This window comes from Lissotriton vulgaris, chromosome 1_1, assembly GCF_964263255.1.
Source record: "Lissotriton vulgaris chromosome 1_1, aLisVul1.2, whole genome shotgun sequence".
Lineage (NCBI taxonomy): Eukaryota > Metazoa > Chordata > Amphibia > Caudata > Salamandridae > Lissotriton > Lissotriton vulgaris.
Window position 1 is genome coordinate 2,140,459,925 of NC_141685.1, and position 18,856 is coordinate 2,140,478,780.

Sequence of the window (18,856 nt, forward strand, 5' to 3'; positions counted from 1 at the left end):
CACACTTGTTTTCCTACCTAAAATGCCCCAGGAGGCCTCTAGTATCCAGGATGTAGACTTACCGTCTGTATTTATGTAAATGCTGATCAATTGCAAATGAATATGTAATGTAGAGAGACATACAGAAAACAGAAACATATTTATTCTATTAAATACCTGCACAGATGGAGAATGTTGCATTCCTTTTAGGTTGGGATGTGCCTTTATGTACTGGAGCTCCACAACGCAATGTGTAACTATTTTCAGAATCTAAGCAAAAGAATAAAAATTTGTATATCAAATTTAGCATGCATTTAAAAGTACATGTTGGTGCAGAAATGTTATAAAGTGTTTGACTATTGGGAAGACTGGAGGAGTATGAACCCAAAAACGGTGGAGGTGGGGAAGGCCCCATGGAGCTCACTATAAAAATGTACTCATACTAGACCAGTGTATAAGTCTAAAGAGGACGGGAAATGTCGGATACCCTAGTTCTGTAAGAACACTGAAAAATGCATTATTAAAAAAAAACAATTAAAAAAAACAATATGTAAGTGAGGATCTGAGGCAATTTAGATGAATGGCATCAGTTTGGACGATAGTCAATTGCTTGAGTGTTTAGTGACATCCATTGTAATTGAAGCTTTTACCCTTGGCATGCGCCTAGTATATCAGAAAGATATAGACTAAGTACATATGCGCCAACTAAGATTTATAAATGGTACATTTTATGAAACGTTAGGTTGATTGAAGACACAAAGACCTGAATAAGAGTAAAAGAGAAGATATGAAAGACAGGTGAAATTACTTTTATGGGGACTTCTTTATTCCACTATCAAACGTCCCATAATTCTCACAAATTCTACGTGCATTATCCAGAGGTCGCAAAGTTCTTGGCATGTAGGTGTGCACGTAAGTATCGGGACTCTCCCATCTCTTTTAGTTGTCGCAAGAAAAGAAAGATCTCCAGTATCCATCCAGTTGTAGCAGGGTTTCCGTTCTCCCACAGAACTGTGCATAGAGATCTAGAACCTTAGTGAGTTAGGATGATCCAAAACTCATCTCAGTGTCAGGAATCTCCTTACCTAGCTAGCTACAGTGTCTCATGGATCATTATGGAATGAACCATGTCTTAGACAAACCAGAACATGATCTTTAGAATACCTCAGGAGTCGTGGAACACATGAACACTCTTTCGTTATATAATCATTTCAAACCAAAACTGGGAGTCAAAGAACACACATGCAAGTTTGAAATATTTATTATTCAATGCAAAGTTCTCAAACGCAGTATCTTGTATAATACCAAAATGCAGATTATAAAAATCAGAGTTAGCAGCATAGTCACTAATCCATAGTAAGCAAAAGGTGCTAGCATGTTATAATGCAAAACCTATAGAATCGATATCACCTATATTTCGCGCACCCTATCTAGTATATTATTTTATATCTAAGAAGGTCTCATTCGGGCTTTAACAGGGCGACCCCATACCTCTCAATGTCAGTAGGAGCAGTTCACATCAACAGCTACCAGCTCTCTCCATGCGCAGCACCAAGTGTCTGCGTTCATTCCGTGTAACTCTATCTTAAACCCGCGTAGAGCCCAAAATGTTGGCATCAACATTATTTGTGTTATGTCTAATGTCTAATGTGGTGCGAGGATCAGACTTCCCAGCAACCTTGTGTTAGGTTAATCTTAGAGTGTGCAGCTCTCAGTGTGCAGACAGTTGTACCAAGTGTACGAGGCAAAGCTGATAGCATAGGAATAACATATTATTCTCAAATAAAACACCTCACCGCTTCTAGGGTGAAAGCTACAACAACAAGTACGTGTCGTGTGCAAAACTGAAGCCGAAGGCAAAACGGCTGTTTAAACATGTAATACACTCATGCTAACTTAACGCAATATATGTAATGAAGTATCCATATGACACCCCCCCATTGGTCCGAGCACCGCCAATCATAAGGGAAAAGGCAATACTAAATCAGATACAAAAATTGAAAGCAAAATTCAATAATCTTGAGCTAAAATAAGCTAAAAATATGTATGAATGAATATGTATGAATGAATATGTATGAATGCCTACAGTGGCCTCAAATCTAAAAAATAGCAAAAGTCTTGAACCAAAAGTCTTCCGCCAGGTCCAAAAATTATGAGATGTATGACCAGGTCGCATCCTTTCAATTGTTTGTAAGAGAAAAAACCAAGGCACTTATCCGATATCCAAAGTCAATGTGCCACCTAGACGTTATCTCCAGCGACATCACGTGAGTGAACTCTCCATCAGCTGAACATAGTCCATCCCTCCAATTCAGCGAGGGGAAAGTTATATTTCACAACAAAGCATTCCTTCTAGGCATCTCACGATTGGAAAGTATATGCAAAGAAAGTCGCAACAGCCTCCAGTATGAAATCACTGCCATCATCCGAAAATAGTTCAGCCATCCAATTTAGCAATGGGAAAGAACATACGTGTTCCTCCAGCATCGGATCCTCCTGCAACGTCAGAGGACAACTCGGTGGGTTCACCAGATCGCTGTGTGTCAGAAAGGCATTCGCCGCTGCAGAGATCTCCCATTGGCCCAGAACTCCATTTATCGCTGCCAAGGCCATAACTCTCTCGCCAGAACAGATCCGCTCGTGAGCCACAACGGGACGCATTAGCTGATCAAAATCGACGTCAGGAGCAGTCCTCAAGCATAGGCATAAATCAATGGCCCAATCGAACTCGCAGCTCAGGCAGTGAAACACAGGTTGGACACACGTGAAGTCGGTGAACCGAAATGACAATCTATAGGCCGTGCTTAATGCTGCAAGCGGCAATGTTCCATAGTAATTGAGCATCCGATTACGACACAGGGTCAGGAGGCGTTGAACGGCGTCTTGCGCAGGATGGGCATCCATGTTTTATGAAGAAAAACACCAACAGAAAGCCTGCGGCCACAGCCAGCAAAACAGGTATTCCACCAAACAAACTCGAAAAAATAGTGTGGAAAAACGTGGGAATGATACCAAAAACTTTTTCAAAAGTAGTCACGAGGCCACTGCTTACTAGTTTAAAAAAATGTGCAAGGCCATTCGTTGAAGAAGCATTAAAAATCTGGTGTACCAGCTCGCAGAAATGAAATGGCAAATCAGTGTTTAAGAGCGCCTGCACCTCTGTGCGGGTGTTGGCTATGTGAAGGACATAAGTTTCCCGGGCCGAACTCAGGGTCACTTGTTTTTGAGACAAAAGGGCCCTTATTCTGCTTAAACCATTGAATTTCGCTTCCAAGGTTGGGATCCGTGGCCAGATGGAGACATCTGAGGAGCCATGCGTGGGTGGGTATAGCACGTTCTTGCAGCACACTACACGCTCTGATACAGTAACTATATAAGCCACACCAATTAATAAACCACAACATAATTCGTTGTTTAAAAGCAAATAACTACCATTAGCTAATAATGTAAATGTGGGCACTACTGCTGGAACTGGCGTGCCTTTTAAAACACATGCTAAATTTGGGCGGTCCTGATTACAAGAACCGTGTAACTGAATGTGTCTGCATATTAATGAATGGTCAGGTGACTGTGTGCATTCCTCACCATTAAGATTAACCTCTTTGCCATCTTTCAGACATCTGTATGTGTATGGTAATGACCATGCCTCATGTAGGAATGCATTGCCTAGCGGTTCATATCGTCCTATAGCAATATAACGCATACAGTTAGTAAATTTATATAAAGGGAATGGTAATGTAATTAATCCATGAATAAGCCATGTGGCAGTAGTGGTTTCAGCAACAGAGAAAGGCAAGGACTCTAGCTTTTCAATATGTAGCATAGAAAATGAAGCATCACGCATTGAAAGCATGCGCTGTTTCTCAGTAAGATTAAAAGGAGCAAAAAGGGATGAAACGTTCAATGAGGTCCAGGGAACTCGACCAGCCTTAAGAGTCTGTAGCGTCCATGCAAACTGCATTACAGAACGCAATTGATTTTGACCATGGTATAACGTGGACACTTCATCATGTACAATATCAACAACAGAAGAAACAATATTATCCAATGTGTAAATTCTGGACGAAAGCATGTTAATACTGTTATCGACCACTGCAAGCACTTTTTCCAAATTTGCTTGATCAATAGCTCTCAGGCGTTTTGCTGCCTCAACTTGTGAAAATTTCCAAATCTCATTGTATATAGCATAAAGAAAGCGTTTAGATCTACCCCTAGCTGGGCCTTTTATAAAATCATTTAGGTCTATATTTTCATTCAACTGGGACAGATGCAGTTTAACTGCAGCCAAAGTGGAATGTTGTAACCAGTTCTGACACAATTTTCCTACTGAATAAGTAGTAACAGTGTGATCTGTTTCAAACCTGGGATCTGGCCTGATGTGCGTAAACCCTTCAGACAAACCCAAAAAACGACGTTGGCAAGCATCAGAGCTTCTTTGCCACAAGAGCCACCCCTCCGGGTCGAAATTGGAAACATTAAAGGAGGAGTTCTGCAAAAGTGCTTGTATCTCACTGATGGACGATGTACTGAAATTACTCCAACCGGAATATTCTTCCAAATCAGGGATAGTAGGGGTATTTAATTTTTTAGATGTAGCCAATCCAAAACATGTTGTTTGGGAAATAGTTGAATTTAAAAACAACATGTGATTCGGGATGAGACATGCACGATGCAAAGCCTCAGTGCCTTGTACCTGCCAATCTTTGGTACCCCAAACCGATTTAAGGTCAACAGTATCCTTCCATAACTCATAGCCATCTACAGATAACCTTTCTAGAAAGGACTTTGAATACAGCAATTTTGTATCAGTAAGTCTGACTTTGGGCATGAATTTCTGGTTTATTTTAAAATAAAACGACTCAGGATTTGACTGATTAAAGTCTGTAAAATAAGAGTATTTTCCCAGAAACGTACTTGAGCTCCCCTGTAAAGGAGCAGGGCAATGTTCCCACTGAGTGTAATTCACAGGAACCCTCCTGGAACTTGTCTTGTGTAAGAAATGATTTCCATAATGTTGATAACAAAACAAATCACCATAATTGACAGAATCTAAGTACAAATCCTCAGCATCAAAGGCCGAATAATATTTTAAATCAGAGAACAATGCTTCTACGGCCTGAAGATCCCAGTCATCAGAATGAATATTTTGCTTAACCACATCTCCCATGTTTACTCTAAGCACATTAGGAACATTAATAACTTCTGTGGGGCCATGTATCTGAAACCTAACTGCATCCCACACAATCCCATCAAGGACAGGCCAAGCAGTAATTTGTACTGTTTTCAAGTCTCTCCTTAGCCTGTGTGCTGAATGTGAGGAGGATAGAGGGGCCAATGTTCCATTAAGGTACCGAATTCCTGTTCTTTCTTTCACATAATGGCCATCAATCAAGCGGAAAAAATAAAACACAAAACCAATTGACATAAAAAGATAAAATGAAAATAGTATCAGCCAAACGTAGGTCCAAGGAGGAATTAAAAAATGTTTTTTAAATAACGTGGCATATTTTGCAATAGTCGATGGTTTCTTTGAAAGTTCCGAAACAGAGTCAAAAGAGAATCTGGACTGGTTAGCCAAACGAGCATTTAGATCAGACATAGATAAATCAGCAGGATCTGCATATGTCCGCTCATCAATGTTAGCAAGAGGAATTGTATTTAATAAAGGATTGGATAAAGCAGGCATCTCGAGGGACACCTCCTGATCTGCACCAGATGTAATAGCCAGCACAGAGTTCCTCACCATGGAAGGACAGGATGTAGCCGGTGTCATACTATGAAGAATCGGCCACCCTGTGTATCTTGACATTGTCAATAGAAATAAATCTGTTTTCTTTACGACCTGGAAGTGGTGGTAAAATGACTGTTCTTGTGCCCTTCACTCCAAGGACTCGAACCGGCGTTCTAAATGAGGGACCAAACTCTTTCTTGTTATCGATCTTCTCTCGAACCAGTTCTCCAACTTGGGGTAGCCAGCCAACTACCGGGATCTGCAACGCATCATCCGACGTGGAGGGCAAGTGTTCCTTTGCAAGACTGTCTCTGGTCTTTTGTAGATCCTGTAAAACATTGCAATGTTCATCTACGTCAAAGGCCGCGGCCTGGGCCTGGCAGTCTGCACCATCAAGGTCAGGGACGTACATCTTGATACCAAAGAGCATTTCGTATGGGGTCCGCCCACCCAGAGACCTTCTAGGGAGATTATTAAGCGCACGCTGCACGCCATAGAGGTGGGTCAGCCAGTTTCTACCAGTGCCTATAACACGTGCTGTCAAAGATTGCTTTAAGTCGCGATTCATTCTCTCTACTACAGAATTGCCCTCAGGCCTGTAGGGACTTGAAAACTTCACCTGTACTCCCAACGAAACCATAGCATCCTTATACGCCTTAGAGGCGAAAGCCGGACCCTGGTCCGAATGGAAAGTACCACAAGCAAAGATTCCCACAAAGACACGCAAATCCTTAATGACAGTTCGCGAATCAGCGCTTCGATGCGGCCATACCCACACAAAGCGTGTGCATGAGTCAACTGCTACTAAGATGTATTTACAAGCAGTATCAGAAGAAAAAGGACCGCAGTGATCCAAATAAACGCAACCAAGCGGTTTATTAGAGATGCACAACTGTGTCTGAGGCGGACGCGCAGCAGTAGAAGGCTTAATCTGCTGACAAATGTCACACATAAGGACATAATCGCGCGTCTGTTTGTACAGTCCCCGCCACCAGAACCTCTGTTGTAGCTGAGATACAGTGGCTGAGACGCCCGCATGCGCAGACGCCACACCTTCATGAGCCGCTGTAATCAGAGAAGCTCTGCGATCCGAGTTGGGAACTAAACGCTCTCCAACTTCAGGAATTTTCACATAAGGAACCTTATCGGGACTTAAGTGGTATGTGTACTTCGAAGGGAACCCCGCAGGATATTTACCTCCCTTCGCTGTGGCAGCAACAGCCGCCAAGATGTCATCATCTATTTTGCTTTTGGACCTCGTGACCGCTGCAACTAAGTATTTTGATACCGCTGACTTCGCTGCTTCATCAGCAAGCGAGTTGCCAACAGCGTGGACTCCCACGCGCTGGTGGCCGAGAGTATGAATCACAAACACGAGCGGCAGTTTCTCTTTAAGTTCCGCCACTCGGACCCAGATCATTTTATGTTTTATTGTGCTACCCTTGGAATCACGAAAATCATTCTGAATCCAAAAAAACAAGTTCTCATTGTAAGACTGGACACAGTAGTAAGAATCACTTACGATTAAAGTCGTCACACAAGGATCAGCGTACTCCAATGCAAGCATAAGAGCACGAAGCTCTGCCAACTGTGCGGTGCAGTCCCCTAGCGTTTGCGTGTGCACAACACTGGACTTGAACTCATCGTTCACCATGGCACCGACCACAATGGCGCAAGCGGAAACGTAGGCATGTTTAGAGCCATGCGCAACCTGCGCCGAACCATCCGTGTAAATGATACAGTGGAAATCCTCCAACGGTCTCATTGCTAAAGGAGCAGGATGAACAAATTCATACTGTAAATACTCCTGCGACCGTAAAGCGGCGTCAAAAATAAACGTGACATCCTGAGATGTCAAGGATGTAGCCCACTGAATCCACCGAGGGTGCAAAGCTTTAGAATTTGGTACACTGGCTTTCGTGACCGCCTCCAAGGCTGGACACGGGGTGACAACCAACATGCGCTTTCCCTGCGACAGGGCACGTTCCTTAAGAATTGCCATCTGCACAGCCGTTAAAACTTTCTCCACAGTGGAAAAACGCAGTTCAGCCGAAGTGTACAAGTGTGACTTGTAAGCAATAGGTACAGTATCCCCTTCATTAAAAGTCAGGTACGTGAAACCCACCGTCCCAGGGATAATTCTTATCACCAGGTTGGTCTGGTTATCACGAGTCTGTAAGTAGTCAGAAGTTAGCAAATCAGCCTGCAAGGACTGCAGAATGGCTGAATGCTCAGGCAGCCAGCATGATTTGGAAAAAGATGGTTGTACCAAGGCATATAAAGGCTTGATACGCTGGGCATATTCCGGAATGTATGTTCTCCCGAAATTCAAAAAACCCAGTAAAGACTGTAATTTTTTCAGCGTTGTCGGAGAGCGCAACTGCGCACACTTCTCCAGGAAGTTAGGTGCTAACCCCTTTCCTTCATGGTTAAGTTCATAACCTAGAAACAACACTGTGTACTCCGCAATGTGTGATTTTGCAAAGTTAAATTTGTAACCCATGTCTGCAAAGTTACAAATTATGCTGTTTACTCGACACAGATGCACCCAAAGCTCGTCGTCTGTGAGATAAATATCATCCACATACGAACATGCAACTGGATCGAATCGCTCCAAAAGAGAGACAATGCGGGCGGAAAACACTCCAGGACTATTCTTATATCCCATTGGGAGTCGTTTAAACATTTTTTGTACGCCGCCGCACGTAAAACTGGTCCATTGGGAACTTAGACCATCTAATCTATGTGCATAAAAACCATTGGAAATGTCAAGCGTGGTTTTGAACCGTTTACGCTCAAGACTATTCACTAGGGCAGAGCCGTGAGTATTCTGTACTGCACAGTTACGGCAATGCGAGTTCAAATGCCGGTAATCCAAAACTAGACGATAAGAGCCGTCCGGCTTGTTAACAGTAAAAAGGGGATTATTCATTGGTGACACACATGTTTCAATTACACCTTGATATTCCAATTGTTCAAGGATAGCCGCGACCGAAGCTTTAGCTTCACGTCGTATGGGATACTGGGGTTGTGGCTGAGGCTGTGACCGTAAAGGAATCTCATGGCTAGGGGACAATTTATCCCAGCCACACTGATTTCGGTACACAGCCGGCGCAAGCGCCAGAGCCCACTCTTCTGCAAAATGCAGCGCTTCCACTCTCGAGACAGTGTGCGCGAAACTGGGGAGGATTACCTCCTCCCCTCGCGGAGCTGCGAGAACAAAAGGTGGGGGCCAGTCAGCCTCCGAAAGCAAAATGTCATACGTATCTGAAAGATTTTCCCAAAACACCCCTTTTACAGTTCGCTGCATGTCACCTTCGATTAACAGGACAATTTCAAAAAGCCTTTCAGGGGGAGCAACATGTGTATCAGCCGTTTCGATTACAACATAAGTGTCAGTCGCTGTCACCTTCAACAGTGGACGGAGGGCCTCTCTCACTATGGTAATCTCCGCCGCGCTGTCCAGCAAGGTCAGAGCCCACGTCAGATTCCGAAGCCGCGTTCTCACTATCTGGGGCATATCGATGCGCCGTTAAGGCAGCGACTTTCTTCTTGGCAAACTGCGGTCTCTTTGGCGTAGAGTCGTCCCGCTGGTCCCCTTCACTTCGCGTGCGGGGCTGGCCACGTCCTTGCTGACCACCCCTGCCCCTGCCGCCCCCTCCACCACCGGTTGACGGAGCCGATGAGTCCTGAAAGGAACGAGGAGAGCGTTGGTCAGATGCCTGATATCTTTCAGGCGATTTAATCGTAGCGCGATCGCGCAATTCATAAACACGCTCTGACTGCGCAGGTAGTGAAGGCGCCGGACTAGAGACCTGTGTCTGTTGTTGTTGTTGCTTACCCTTATTCTGCTTTTTGGGCCAAGTTTGTTTTTTGGACTTGGGCTGTCCACTTGTTTCCGAAGACTGCCCCTGGGGCTGCTTCTTTTCTTTTTCAAGAAAAACCTTCGCACCCTTAGAATTGCGGCCAACCGTTTTATAAGCCGCCACAATAATTCTTGCCAGCTGACGGGGTTTCTCGGCATCGGGTACTAACGCCAGACCATTGGCCACCTGAAAGTTCACTGCATCCCCTTTTACATTGGCAAGGATAATACCGCAAACTGTCTCAAACGAACCGTTCAGGCGCATACCCAACTCAACCGCCGACTCAGGTCCGTGATCATCCTGAACACGTTTGAGGATCGCAGACAGGTTCGAAACTGACGGTGTGCCAAAGCACCTCGAGTAAACCGCTGCAAAAGTCTTACCCCATGTCTCACAGTCAGCAAGTTCCGGGGCTATTTCCTTCGGTAAACTAAGCGTAAGAATCCGGTGTTTTTCACTCGGAGTCGTATTAGGAAACACAGCCTCTAACTGGTCGAATTTCTCGGCAAGCCAGTAAGGAAATTCATCCGTACTATCTGGCTTTCTGCCCATAACGGAATTCACCAAGACAGGACTGATTTTCAAACCAGCCTGTTCTGCACGAAGCTGCACACCTGCGGGAGCTGCGCCTTGAATATTACGACTAATGTAATGAATAAGCGCCCTAATCACGCCAACCGAGACCTCATGAAGACGCCTCAGGTCACCTACGTTACAAGTGGCGCGATTAGGATGAGGAGTAAATCCACCCAAGGCGGGCCAATTTGTGCCCGGAATGGACAAAGGACCTAACCTCGTAGCGTTCAAAGAATGGGGTAGGGCGCCACCAAACCAAACTCCGTGCTGCCAAGCGTCTATAGGTACTTCCAGTGCCCTGTACGGAGCATAAGCCGCCGGTACTGCCGAGGCAGTGTATGAATGGAAGACGCCCGAATTAGCGTCCACAGCCGGAAATGTTACCCAGGAATAAAATAATTCGTACGGGTACGCATGTTCCGCACTCACCACTAGAACCACAGCCAAGCCGTCCACAGGGACATTGTATGTCCGCAAGTGGTCGCGAACCGCGATGCGGCTATGCTGCGCAATTTCCACGGCCATGGCAGCAAAGGAAGCGAAAAGAGACAAAGAACAATTTGTAGCACAACTGGGTAGTAATTCAAAGAAACCGTTTACAGAAGAATTCAAGCTTGAAAAGACCTATTTCAAAAATAGGTAGGTTTTTCCGACACCACCGTTTACCGGAAACGGGTATGAAGGTGTTAAGGTTTTGAATGATATACTACTCGAGTGTCATGAAATACGGCCAACCAATCCGTTGGGCGCCATGTAGCAGGGTTTCCGTTCTCCCACAGAACTGTGCATAGAGATCTAGAACCTTAGTGAGTTAGGATGATCCAAAACTCATCTCAGTGTCAGGAATCTCCTTACCTAGCTAGCTACAGTGTCTCATGGATCATTATGGAATGAACCATGTCTTAGACAAACCAGAACATGATCTTTAGAATACCTCAGGAGTCGTGGAACACATGAACACTCTTTCGTTATATAATCATTTCAAACCAAAACTGGGAGTCAAAGAACACACATGCAAGTTTGAAATATTTATTATTCAATGCAAAGTTCTCAAACGCAGTATCTTGTATAATACCAAAATGCAGATTATAAAAATCAGAGTTAGCAGCATAGTCACTAATCCATAGTAAGCAAAAGGTGCTAGCATGTTATAATGCAAAACCTATAGAATCGATATCACCTATATTTCGCGCACCCTATCTAGTATATTATTTTATATCTAAGAAGGTCTCATTCGGGCTTTAACAGGGCGACCCCATACCTCTCAATGTCAGTAGGAGCAGTTCACATCAACAGCTACCAGCTCTCTCCATGCGCAGCACCAAGTGTCTGCGTTCATTCCGTGTAACTCTATCTTAAACCCGCGTAGAGCCCGAAATGTTGGCATCAACATTATTTGTGTTATGTCTAATGTCTAATGTGGTGCGAGGATCAGACTTCCCAGCAACCTTGTGTTAGGTTAATCTTAGAGTGTGCAGCTCTCAGTGTGCAGACAGTTGTACCAAGTGTACGAGGCAAAGCTGATAGCATAGGAATAACATATTATTCTCAAATAAAACACCTCACCGCTTCTAGGGTGAAAGCTACAACAACAAGTACGTGTCGTGTGCAAAACTGAAGCCGAAGGCAAAACGGCTGTTTAAACATGTAATACACTCATGCTAACTTAACGCAATATATGTAATGAAGTATCCATATGACACAGTTGTAAAGTCACAAGAAACATTTTAAAGAAAATTCATGAGGAAACTGCATGTCCATTTTAAGTGCTAACATCAACTCACAAGGACATTTTGCCAGTGGATAAACTAGTCCAGTGCTTAACTCCCGGAAAAGTCGTAAACCGCAGCTAGGACACACCTTTGCACGTCCCTAATTCGAGCATCTTTCCTGTTGTCGACCTGTGGGGATATAGGGCCACGTTGTGTTAAGCTTCGTCTTGAACAGGGCCTAGTCAGTACAATCCATGTGTACCCTTCTTTCACTAAAGCCAGGCTTGGACCCTACCTCAAATCACATGCATGGGTGAGCATGATTACCGACGAGAAGAAAAAGAGGATGGGGATTGACAACAAGGTTTATCACTGATTGCCCTTTTATTATGAATTAACACAACGTAGATCAGAGGTGGCAGGAATATGTCTCGTGCAAAAACCATAGCACCAAACACATCTGAACTAAATTTACACTTAATCCCTCAATTGGACCTAACAAAATGCTTTTGTCAATTGATCATGTATGATGGTGGAATAGCGCTCATATGCTACAACTGTGCATTGTGGTAAAACGATTTCGCAGAAAATACTCATACATGTAGAGAATTGCAGATGTTGTCCCTGCTCCGAGAGAGAAACTCAGTTTAAGGCACGGCAGGACATCTTTCATTCTCGCTAAATACAGCTTTTGGCTGCTTACCAGAATTGATATAATCAACAAAACATACTTATAGGGGAGGAGAAGTGCTCGGCTCAGCCATTTGTTGCTTTTTGTCAGCCACCTGTTGCTACCTTCAAATATTGCTTGCTGAGAGTGCAATCCACTTTATGGGTCATACTTAAGGAGTATTTTCTCTCTGCTATCATGCTGCTCTGTGATTAGATGTTACTTGTTTCATGCCGATTTTGGTATGACAATGGTGGCTGTTCTATTTTTTGTAGCACCGAGCATGAGACAGCACCACCTTCTGCTGACTCTGAATCCTGCTCGATTTACAGCACAGATCCTGAGATCACAGCCATTAGATCAATACCAAAAGCAGGGCCAAAATGACAATCCAAACCAGCCCTAACAAATCCGGCCCCCGTACGGTGCAGAGAAAGCAAGCGCAGCACAGGAGGCTAAGGCTTGGTGAGGTGTGTGTGGTTGGGGGAGGTGTGGGGGTGGGGGGCGGGCAGGTTCTCTCCTCAATCAAATGTTGGAAAGAAATTACAAATACGGTGCACTGTCATTATATATTCAATTTTATTAGAGTTTACAACACAGTAAATGATGACTTTCAATGCACCAGCAATCTTGTTGGAGCCTTTCAATGATTCCTTCACTTTCACCCTCCAACACTGCCCCTCATCTCTCCATAGCCCCTCTCAAGTGCATTTCATTTGTTTTATAACTTGAATTTAGTAACAAGGAATGTATTTCTACCCAAACAACCTCATTTTAGCAACATTAGGATAATGAAAGGCTTGGGAAAGAAAATGAGTTACTTACCTGTAACGTCAGTTATCCAGTATTGGTGTCTTTCATAGATTCACATGCTTAGAATCATCCCTGCCGATGAGGTGGGAGTCTCGCTGTATAATAAAACATATACATAATAGTCATAACAACATTATACAATAGGCTACTATCGACAGCAAAGTCACTACATTAGCCTATGTTAGTCCTTTTGCAAAAATAACCAAACTTGGAACAAAGCCAATCAGGGTGCAGCACCCTCTTAATACCTTCCACGGAGAGGCAAACCCTCAGATTTTCGTAGCACAAGTGACAGTAAGTATGCAATAGCAATAATGTGAGCCTCTCCAGGGAGGAGGGGGGGTCGCATGTGAATCTATGAAAGACACCAATACTGGATAACTGAAGTTACAGGTAAGTAACTTGTTTTCTTATCCAGTATTGGGGTATCTTTCATAGATTCACATGCTTAGAATCAGAATAGTTAGCAGTAAACAATCCTTAGTTGTATAGGTGATGGTGGGTATCATAAGAAACAAGCATTTGCAATGCAACAGGTCTCGCATTTGCAGGAGTTTGAGCTATTGGGATTGTAAATGGCAATGCCTTTTATTTAAGTGTTTTGAAAACCTGCCAGCGGTGCATAATAACGCACTTTGTAGTTATGGTCCTTGCTTACGAGAAGCAAGACGGCAGTAAAAGCGGAGCAGTTACTGCCAGCCTTGCTCCTGGTACACAAGGACTATAAGTACAAAGTGCGTGTTTACGCACAGCTTGCAGGTTTTCAAAACACTTAAATAAAAGGCATTGTCATTTACAATGCCAATAGCCTAACCTCTCGCAAATGTGACACCTATTGTATTGCAAATAGGTTTTTTTTCCACTGTACATAGTAGGCAAGTCCTGGCCCACGTAGAGCAGAAGCTTCTATTCACTGTCACAAAGAACTCGACATGTGTGATATTTGTGAGCTGTGGACCAAAAGCTAATGTGTGAGGAGGAAGCTCTCTATCTCAAAGTTACAGAAATCACGACGGACCACTGGAATAAGACTGTGCCCTTGGGCGCAAGATGTCCATTTTATGTGGCAGGTTGAGTTTGTGAGGCTTTCGATGGCATTTGCTGAAGTCCATCATTAATAAATGAATGTCTGCAGTCAATGTCTTCATGCGGGGTAGGCCAACATTATATTTCCTTAAGCATGCATCTACTAAAGAGACTGCCCAGTATTACAAGGAGCTCCCACGCCGGTCAGTCAGCTTTCATTAGTTAATGATGGGGCTATAACTCTTCATGTCCAAGTTTCCTCATAAAGGGAATTAGTTACAAATGTGGGAATTTTCAGACATGATTCATGCTGGCGGCATAAGTTAAAAATTATCGGGCACATTTTTGTTGCATAAGGTAGGTGCCCAAAAGCATCCCCCTGGACGAAAGCTAATAATAACTAGGTGCCTACTGTTCCAATAGCTGTTCTGTGGATTATCAGTGGAGGAAGACCAGCACTTGACATCATGCACGTCAAAATAATTTCTGCAAAAACAAACTCCAAAATAACTAAAATCTCGACCGTGCATTTGGACCCCTAGAAAAAATTAATGCTTCTGCGGAAGCGCCGTGGTGGACCTCGTATCTAGCTGCCGGTAGCCCAGCCGCGCTCTGCAGTTTCACAGCCTTACGTTTGTTTAGCAACAAAATGTATTGTGTAGACATTGGCCTACCATAGCACTCTGCAGTGACCCGACACCCCAATCACAGCACAGCTCCCAGAATGAATATGAAAAGAACATCGTCAAACACCACCTCCTGATATTTATTTTGGCAGTTTTGTTATTGCGCCATGTTACCTTACGATCCCCACAGAGTTCGTATGAAATTTCACGGAATCCATAATGAAGTAAGCAAAGCCGTCCCTAGTTCGCAGAAGTGTTCCATCATGTCACTCGATTGCGCTACTACGTGTTTACAGTAAATAAACATGTACGCTCGTTAGAGGTTCAGTCAGTCGCCCAAAGTGTTAAAGTGGACTCGTCCTTAGGCTATAAGAAGCCGACAGGACGCTGGGATCGGAGGCGCGTGCCTGTAAGCGGTGCGGGCCTCAGGGGATTCCTGCACCGGAGACGCAGTGGCAGTAAATCTCACAGCACTTTCCAGATACAGTGGTCATTTAGGACTTTTCCAAGGGTCTGTCTCTGGAGCATCTTTCTCTAGGAGAAGGCGGAAAGTGCAGCTAATCCCCGGCGCAGCCGTTAGAACTATATATAAAGGCGCTTTAATGGTGGTAAAATGCGATCTAGATTATTTTTAAAGGGAAACACTACAGCCGGCTGCGCCCCTCAGACTCATCAAATGTGTTTTTTTGCCTCGTTACGCACCCCTGCGCTGATTACAAGAAGATAGTCAGTATTTATTTAGGACGGTTTTAAATCATGCCGACTGATTTCCCAAGGGGGAGAGGAAAAAAAAAACAAGCCGTGAGCGTGCACCGGAAGTTCGGGAGCATCAAGCCTGTCGTGGGTCGGAACTTCCGTCTTCTGCGGGAAGCCCGCGCCCACAGAGTGGCTGGCCCAGAGGAGCAGTGGTGGCGCGGGGCTCCCATGCCTGAGGGAGAGCCCAGCCGTGGCTGCAGTAGTCAGGAGTGGAGGCTGTGGCCGCCGATGCATTGAGTGGGGCTTAGTTGTACGGGGGCTGTCTGTGTGTGTGTGCGTGTGTGGGTGCGTGTAGCCTAAGTAACGCGAAGCAAAAGCAGGGGGGGCTGTGTGTGTGTGTTGCTGCGCCATTCGTTACTGCAATCAAGCCAAATTTAACGCGCACCAAGGGAAAGCGAAAGCAGGGGCTGTGTGTGCGTGTATATGTAAGCGTGTCTGCGCAAGTGTGTCCACAGACCCCAATGGGCTTGTGCACCGGTCTGTACCACTTGGAAAGCAAGTCAGTAACAAAAGATCTTGCTGGCGACATCGCTTTTGCGCTGCATAGCCAGGCGAGACCTAAAAACAATGGATACCTCGTAAAAACCAATACAGTAATGCAGTACAACATTTGAACCCCAATAAGAGAAAGCATCATATACATATGTGTTAAAAGAAACATATCTATATATCAAAGAAGGACACAGTTTGAAAAAATTAGAAAAACAAACGTAAATATGTCAACATGTAATGATATAATCACCTCCTTACAGAGGCTTACATTATTTAAAAAGGTTTCATAACACTGCTTGACCCATTGCTGATTCAGCTTCTGTTGCCAGATCAAGACAGTAATGCCGGGAAGAAGTGTGCACATTCTTCCAAGTTGCAGCACTGCAAATCTTCACCAAAGGTACTCCAGCAAAAAGAGCAGTCGATGAGGACACTGCCCTTGTAGAGTGAGCCTTGGGTTTCATGGATAAAGGATGTCCAGCCTTAGTATGGCAGAATTGGATAGTAGATGCAATCCACCTTGTGATAGTGGATTTTATCCCAGCCGTTCCTGGCTTTTGCCCACCATAGGAAATAAATAATTGATCAGATTTTCTGATGGACACAGCACGTGAAATGTAGAATTTTAGACACCTTTTAACATCCAAGGTATGCAAAGATTTCTCAGCAGAGGAAGAAGGATTGGGAAATAAAGAACGCAGTGTAACAGGCTCATTAAGATGGAAAGTAGAGGGAACCTTCGGAAGAAATGTTGGAATAGTTCTGAGAAGAACATAGTCATTGGTGAATTTCAAATAAGGTTGCTTGATAGTGAAAGCCTGGATTTCACTGACTCTCCAAGCAGAGGTGAGTGCCACTAAAAGCGCTGTTTTCCAGGAGAGGTACTTAAGGTCAGCTTTGTGAACAGGCTCAAATGGATGTTTCATGAGCTGCTGCAACACCAGATTAAGCTTCCATTCTGGAGGAGGAGCTCTGACAAGTGGAAAAGTTCCGTAAAGCCCCTTTAAAAAATTTTTAATCAAGGGATTAGAGCAAAGGGATGCAGCTCCTGTAGAACGTCTATAGGTAGATATGGCAGCTAGATGCAACTTAACCGACGTAAACATAAGACCAGACTTAGATAATGATAAGGCAGAACTTTATCTGGAGAATATCTTAAAGGATGTATATTCTTGTCACTGCATCAAGAACAGAATCACTTCCATTTCAGAGCATATGTTTTTAGAGTCGAAGGAGCCCTTGCTCTAGCAAGAATATCCTGCGGTAAATGTATTTTCTTAAATTCTGTGAATCCAGAAACCATGCATGAAGATGCAATTGGACTGGACAAGGATGAAAAATCTGGCCCATGCTCATTGATAACAGGGTCGGAACTGCTGGAAGACGGTAAGGTCTGCGTTTGGACATTAAGAGAAGCTCCGTGAACCAATGCTGACGCGGCCATCTCGGCGCAATGAGAATCATACGGCACGGTTCCATCTTGAGCTTGCGCAGAAGTCTTGGAAGCAACGGAAATGGGAGAAATGCATAAGCAAAGATCCCCGTCCATCTCATCATGAAGGTGTTCCCCCACGAACCCTTCTTCGGCTCCCAACTGGCAAAGAATGGGCACTTCCGATTGCTTCTAGAGGCAAAGGGATCCAGATTTTGTGTGCCCCACATCCGAAAAATGTGTTCTACCACATATTGATCCACCTCCCATCCGTGGCACGACTTCACAGTCCTGGTCAAGGTTTCCGCTAGAGTGCTGCGAATTCCCGGCAAATGTTCCACCTTTCGCATGATGTTGTGAGAAAGCTGGCATTCCCAAATGCTTTGAGCTTCTTGAGACAGTATGTGTGAACGGGTACCTCCTTGCTTGTTTAAGTAATGCATGCAAGTGGTGTTGTCGGTTCTGATGAGAATTGACGACCCTTGAAGCCTTGGAAGAAAGGATTACATTGCCAGGAAAATGGATCAAAACTCTAAGAAATTGATATGCATTTTTGCAATTGCAGCCAACCACTTTCCCCGTATGCAAAGATCTTGGAGGTGTGCGCCCCACCTTTCTAAGGAGGCATCTGTGGTGAGGATGAACTCCGGTACAGAAGGAAGAAAAGTGAGCCCGATTGAGACATTCTTGGAGCGCGTCCACCAAAGCAGCGCTTCCCGCATAGTTGGAGTTATCCTCACTATGTCGTCGATTGACCCTGAGATTAGTTGCCATTGACTGTCTAGCTCCTCTTGAATCAATCTCATCCTTAGACAGGTGTGAGGTACCAATAGAATTGCTGAGGATAGTATTCCCAGGAGTGATTTGATGACTCTCACAGAAGCGGACTGTCTTTTTTGGAGGTCTGATGCCAGAGAAATCAGACACGATTGTCTTTCTTTGGACAAGAATGCTTTGTCGTGGGTAGTATCCAAGCCTGCTCCCAGAAATGTAATCCTTTGAGAAGGAAAAAGAGTTGATTTCTGACATGTTGAGGCACAGCACCAGAGATTGCAACAGTTGAAGGCCTATGGATGTTGCTCGAGAAGCCTGCCGAAAAGAAGGAGCCTTTATTAGCCAATCGTCCAAATAAGGAAAAAGTTGTATTCTTTCCAGTCTGAGATGAGCTGCCACTGGG

At 44.3% G+C, this 18,856-nt stretch overlaps 1 protein-coding gene across 2 annotated transcripts in view; it reads right to left on the reverse strand.

Annotated features, from left to right (window-relative positions):
- Window positions 1-18,856, reverse strand: part of SCUBE1 (signal peptide, CUB domain and EGF like domain containing 1) — a 1,931,683-nt gene that overhangs the window by 421,136 nt on the left and 1,491,691 nt on the right. For both annotated transcript variants that reach the window (XM_086922270.1, XM_086922262.1), the window contains one exon: window positions 157-249. In XM_086922270.1, the coding sequence (XP_086778396.1) occupies window positions 157-249 (93 nt within the window). The remainder of the gene's footprint in view (window positions 1-156; window positions 250-18,856) is intronic.